This window comes from Helianthus annuus, chromosome 1, assembly GCF_002127325.2.
Source record: "Helianthus annuus cultivar XRQ/B chromosome 1, HanXRQr2.0-SUNRISE, whole genome shotgun sequence".
NCBI classification, from domain to species: domain Eukaryota; kingdom Viridiplantae; phylum Streptophyta; class Magnoliopsida; order Asterales; family Asteraceae; genus Helianthus; species Helianthus annuus.
In genome coordinates this window covers 137,682,281-137,688,571 of record NC_035433.2, presented here as the reverse complement: position 1 = coordinate 137,688,571, position 6,291 = coordinate 137,682,281, and the positions used below count along the sequence as shown (strand labels likewise).

Sequence of the window (6,291 nt, the reverse complement as noted above, 5' to 3'; positions counted from 1 at the left end):
AAATAAAAATTAAAAAAATTGGGAGGGAGTGATAGAATTCCATCACTAGTGATTCCACCCCTCCTACATTTCTATCACTAGTGATGGAAATTGGATTGATGACATGGAATTAGTTGATTGGATAGTGGGAGTGATGGAATCCATCACTAGTGATTCCACCCCTAGTCCCCTAAAGGGGAGGAATGAATGGAGAATCCAGGAGCATAAAAAAGAGGCGTGTTGGCAAGATTCTTTTTTATCACATTTATTTATGAATTAATAAAACTAAGAAAAAAAATCCAGAAACTCTTTTGTTGTTTTTTACTTGCTTTCATCGAACCATAGTTGCACCATCGTTGAGTTGATCCGGATCTGAAAAAACAAGAAAGGCTAATGACTGCAATTTTGTTAATCCGTGTTGGATTGGTGGGGTTTGATTTCGTAAATAACTTAACATGACTTGTATATTTTTTAGTGTTAGAACAAATCCATTCTAACTCAGACATACTTAAAGCCCTGCAACTTGTATATTTTTTCGTGTTAGAACAAATCCATTCTAACTCAGACATACTTAAAGCCCTGCAACCAAAGACCTAAGAAATGAGTCAACATGTGAGTTTGTAAGTGGGTTTGTAATCAAGTTGTAACTAAAGACCTATGAAATGAGTCAACATGTGAATTTGTAAGTGGGTTTGTAATCAAGTTGTAACGAGATAATGGTTATAAACTGTTGGGTTCGATGGTGTGAAGCGTTGACCCATCTTGGGTTGGGTGATGGCGTAAAAAGAAGACCGGCGGGACACCCTTGTTTTTATTTTTGGCACATTCTAGATATCTTGTTCACCCATATTTTTATTGTAACCCTAGTTGATAGCCTCACTACATAAAGTTTTTTATGCAAATGATTAAATGAGAAGAAAAAAAAGAACTTCCAAATGTGGAAGCCCCATTAATGCAAATGGTTAAATGAGAACAACCACAAATGTGAAAACCCAAAAAAAGAACTTACAAATATGGAGGCCCAAATTTAAATGTCAAAAATCAAAACGAAAGACTAAAAAATATGCTTGCAATTTGTGTAAGCCATACGGGGGCTTTCCCCTATGTTGATATATAAACTGAATCAACCCCAAACAAAATATGGAAGAACCCAAGAAAAGTAGAAATTAAAAAATAGTGTGTGAATCGAACCCGGAACGGCTGGTTCCGTAAACAAGTTCGAACCCAAGAAAAGTAGAAAAGAAAAAACCACACACTGCCAATATTATGGGCCCTGGCACCTCCCCCACAGGCCCAAAGCTGGCCCTGATATATATTTATCTCTTTCTAAAAATTTATCCGTAAAACAGGAAAATCATAAGGGCAAAGGAATGGCTGACGGTTTTTGCCTTTGGTGGAGGAAACTCGAATGTGGTGGCGATTATTTTGAAGTCGAGAAGAGTGGGCTTAGTGACAGTGGTGAGATAAAAGGTAAGGATTCTTACTATCAGCGCCATTTTTTGAATATTTGCTATTTTTTGAACACTGGATGTTGAGTCGAATAAATTAATGGATTTTAAATATTCTTTAGCAGAAAACTTGATATTTGGAGTTTCATAATTTCTGTTATAAATATAAGTTTATTCTGATTTTTAATAGTAACCAAACAGTAAGAAATAAGAGTAAACTTGGTTGTCTCTCATTGCATCAGTATATATCTGCTCTATGTCTTGGTTCCAGTATTTTGTTTCTGTTTGATTAGTGTTTAGTTTTTTCAATCTTTTAGTTTTATTGTATTTTAGTCAAGACAGATGCCGGCAAGATCATCTCGCTTAATGTCAAAGGCTCGGACACTATTGGAAAAATAAAAGCCTTCATCCAGGATATGGAAAATATTCACATTGATCTGCAGATGCTGATCTTCAACGAAAAGGTTCTTGAAGACTTGAATACCCTTGCCAATTTGCGTATCAAGAAGGGATCCACCCTCATCCTTATGCGTAAGTTAAAGGGAATCCTGAATATATTCATCAAGATCCCTGAAGAGATGATGTATTCTCTTGAAGTCAAACCTTCAGACACCATTGGCAAATTGAAAGCCAAGATGTGTGGTATTGAGGATGTGTTGATCTACAACGGGGTTGTCCTTGAGGATAGCGGTACTGTTGTTGACTTCAACATCATCGATGGATCCACTCTCACACTCATTCGTAAGTTGGAGCGAACGATGGAAATTTTTGTGAATACCTTTACTGGAAAAACTATCTCTTTGTTAGTTAACCCAACATACACTATTGCCAAGGTGAAATTTGAGATTTTGTGTATGGAGGGTATACGCGTTGATGAGCAAGCTTTGATCTTCAACAAAATGGTTCTTGACGACAGCGGTACTCTTTTTGACTTACAAATCAACATGAACTCCACACTTATACTTATGCGTAGATCAAGAGGACCTATGCATATGCAGATATTCATCAAGATCTTCACTGGACACACTGTTAAACTACCGGTTAAACCTTCATACACCATTGCCAACATAAAAGCTAAGATACAAAGACAGGTAAATATTCCATGTGATGAGCAGGAGTTGATCTTCAACGAATTGGTTCTCCACAATGACGATACCCTTGCTGACTTGCACATTGACACGGAATCAACACTCACACTTGTGCGTTTATCAAAAGGATTCATGCATATATTCTATCAGAACCTCAAACGAAGGTATATTAATCTGGATGTCAAACCTTCTGACACCATCCACAATGTGAAATCTAAGATCCAAGAGAAGGAAGGTATTCCTCCATTAGAGCAGAAACTGATCTTCAACGGAAAGCTACTGAAGGATAGCCCTACCCTAGCCGACTACAACATCCAGAATGACTCAACCATCCGGCTTGTTTAATTTAAGATAAGAGGATGATGATAATGGTGTTAGATTAGACCAGCATATCCTGTGATCTATTGTTAGAAGTAAACGCTGATGTTTTTGTGTCTTCTCATGTAGCTCTCTTAAGTTACTTGTCTCTTAAGTATTAAATTAAATGGAACTTTTACCTATAACATTGTTGAAATTATTGAATTGTTTAAACACACACACAAACTAAAATGAAAAGTTAGATTCATATAACTAATCAATATAACTTTTAATGTAATTTTTAGAGCCTATTTACATTTACATTCTACAAAAAGGTATGATGTAACATTTATAACATCAAATTTATACTTTAGCTCTACGAGTCCTTGGGTCACAGAATAGTAAACAAGTTTTAAAAATGTTTTAATTAGGTCACTCGTATCGTTTTTGTCCCAGTTATATAACTAAACAGTAAAATCGAGTCATGTCTTTTTTTCTATGTGTCAAGAAAAAAATGAAGCATAAGATGTTGGGGTCGGATTATTTTAATATATGAAATTATATTTATTAAAAATAAAAACACTTTAATTACGTTAAAAATTAAAAAAACAAGTTACAATCCACATCATCACTCGAAGTTAGCATCAAATAAAAGGGAAAAAACAAACATAAACCCACATCACCATGGTTACTTATGAAATGGATAAAAAAACCCCTTAATTTTAATGAAAAATGAATGTTGAGTGACCTGATTGAAACATTTTTGAAACTTGAGTGACCTAATTGGAACACTTTTAAAACTTGGTTAATATTTTACAACGTTACCCCTATTTAAAAATGACCGAGAATACAACACGAGATACCTTGGAGCATTTTTGTAAAGGTACATTACTATTTTTTTACTTAGCTTAAAGTTATATTTTTTTAGTTATATTTTTTTAGTTAGCTGAAAGTTATATTTTTTTAAAGGTATTATAGAGTTTTACGGTTTCCGTTATCTGGAAAAGCCCACATGGTACGACCTTCAACATATTTACGAGGTCCATTCTAATCTCCATGGTTTACGAGCATGATCGGGAGCTTGGATTGTCGTCATTGGCAGTGATATAATTGTCCGACCGCATGGCGAGGTCAACACACACGAGGTGACCAAGATGGACCAATTGTTATTCTTTAAGCGGTTGCCTCACAAGACCTTTGGGTATGGTTGGCTTACTTTGGTGTCGCAGGATCATGCAATGATATAAACGTTTCCGAGCAGTCTCCATTGGTAGAGGACTATATTTCTGGTGGAGCTGCGAGAGTATCTTTTTATGCAAACAGGAATTACCGCACGGATATTATTTGTGCGATGAAATTTATCATAGGTATTCTATGAATTAGATGAAAAATGGGCAGATCTCTATATGTTAGCCACTACAGCAGTAAATCTTGATCTTTAATTAAGATAAACTGCCAAACCTAGACCAACCATGAAAGTTAGATAAATAAATAAGAGGAAATAAAATAAATGCGGAGCATAATCGTCCTTGCTAAATCAAAATAATAGTATCTTTTGAATTTCAGTTGTAAGTTGTAATAGATATATAAGGTTATTGTGTTTGCTATTTTAAATAAAGTCTGGTTGTACAGTGTACCAAAATGTTTATATTAAATAATAGTTTGTGATTGATACACATTCAGATGGAACATGCGGTTAATGAACCAGTTAATGAAGTTAATCAATCGGAACACAATAACGAGGATCACTTCCTAAACCGGCAAGATATAGAAAACATCATCGCTCAGGGAATAGTTAATGCTATTCCAGCAATCGTCGCTGCGGTAAAAAGTACTGCTGAGCCTTCGCAAGCTCACCCTAGTAAACGCATGCGCGAGGATACTTCCAGTAATAGTATTAATGGAGGTGGCAACAATAATAATGGAATTCACGCTCCGGTGTACAAAAGTATGAAAGCTGCAACGCCTGGGTGCACTTACAAGGAATTTCTTGCCTGTAAACCAGCTGAATTTGCAGGCAATGAAGGGGCGACTGGGGCACTGCGTTGGTTGGAGAAAACCGAGGCAGTAATCAAAATAAGTAAATGTGCCGAAGAGGATAAAGTTATGTATGCTTCTCACCTTTTCAAAGAAGAAGCCATAGAATGGTGGAATACGGTATTGCAAGCCAAGGGAAGTGACATGGCCTACGCCATGAGTTGGGAAGAATTTAGGCAATTGATAGAAAGAAAATTATGTCTCGAATATGAAAAAGAACAAATGGCAAACAAATTCCTGAGCCACCGAATGGTGGATGTTGACTGTCGAGTGTATACTTCAAAATTCTTTAAGTATGCAAGAATTGTGCCAACTCTGGCATCGCCAGAGCCGGTGCTTATTTCTCGCTACATCTGGGGTTTGATTAGCGAGATTCGTGATATCGTCAAGGCTGCTAGACCCCGCCCGATTGACGATGCGGTGGAATTAGCCAACACCTTGACTGACGGACTGGTGCGCACGCGAGAAGAAAATAGAAGGAAGGAAGTGGCCCAAAAGATTACCTAAGGATTTCGTGTGGGTAATAGCAGTAATTTCAGGAAAAGAGGAACCGGGCGATCTTCCACTGTTCCATTCTGCGGTACCTGCAAAAGAAAGCATTTTGGAAAATGCAAAGGGTACTTTAACTTCTGCAAAATTCCAGGACATCAAGAAGAAGATTGCAGGAACAAGAAAGCAACAGTCTGCTACAATTGCGGAGAAGCTGGACATTTCAGGCCAGACTCCCCGAAATTAGTTAAACCAGCAGATAACAAGGCTAAACCTGCAGAAGGACCTACTAAAAAGAACGCAAGAGCCTTTCAATTGACTACGCAGGAAGCTTAACTAATTCCTGACGTCATAGCTGGTACGTTCTTAGTTCACAACGTTTATGCGAAAGTATTATTTGACTCTGGTGCAAACCAAAGTTTTATAAATACTTCGTTCTGGCAAGCTCTTAATTTACCCTTAACCAACCTTAGGCAGATTTTTACAGTCGAAACAGCAGATGGTAACACTCTTAAAATCAATAAGGTTTTGCGAGAAGAAAAGATAGAACTCTTAGGTCATAATTTTTCTGCAAACCTGTTTCCAATGGATTTGGCTGGATTCGATGTGGTGTTAGGAATTGATTGGTTAGTAGCCAACCATGCTCGAATTCTCTGTGATAAAAATTCCATAGAAATCCATACACCAACAGGAGAATTAGTAATGATTACAGGAGATAAGCCACAAAAGCTACTGAAATTCATTTCAGTAATAAAGTTGGCCAGTTATTCAAGAAAACAAGGAATAGCATATATGGTTTCGGTAATTGTTAAAGTAAGGAATTTAAGGATATTCCAATAGTATCAGAATACCCGGATGTCTTTCCGGAAGACCTACCAAGATTACCACCCGATAGGGAGGTAGAATTCAGAATTCAACTAATTCCATGAACTATACCGATAGGCAAGGCACCT

General features: G+C 36.9%; 1 protein-coding gene across 1 annotated transcript; it reads left to right on the top strand.

Moving 5' to 3' along the window:
* The first annotated feature begins 1,349 nt into the window (after window positions 1–1,349).
* LOC110940293 (polyubiquitin-B) lies at window positions 1,350–2,860 on the top strand. The gene is made up of 2 exons (XM_022181842.2): window positions 1,350–1,449; window positions 1,761–2,860. Exons 1-2 carry the CDS (start codon window positions 1,350–1,352, stop codon window positions 2,858–2,860), a joined length of 1,200 nt encoding a protein of 399 aa, XP_022037534.1.
* The last annotated feature ends 3,431 nt before the right edge of the window (window positions 2,861–6,291 follow it).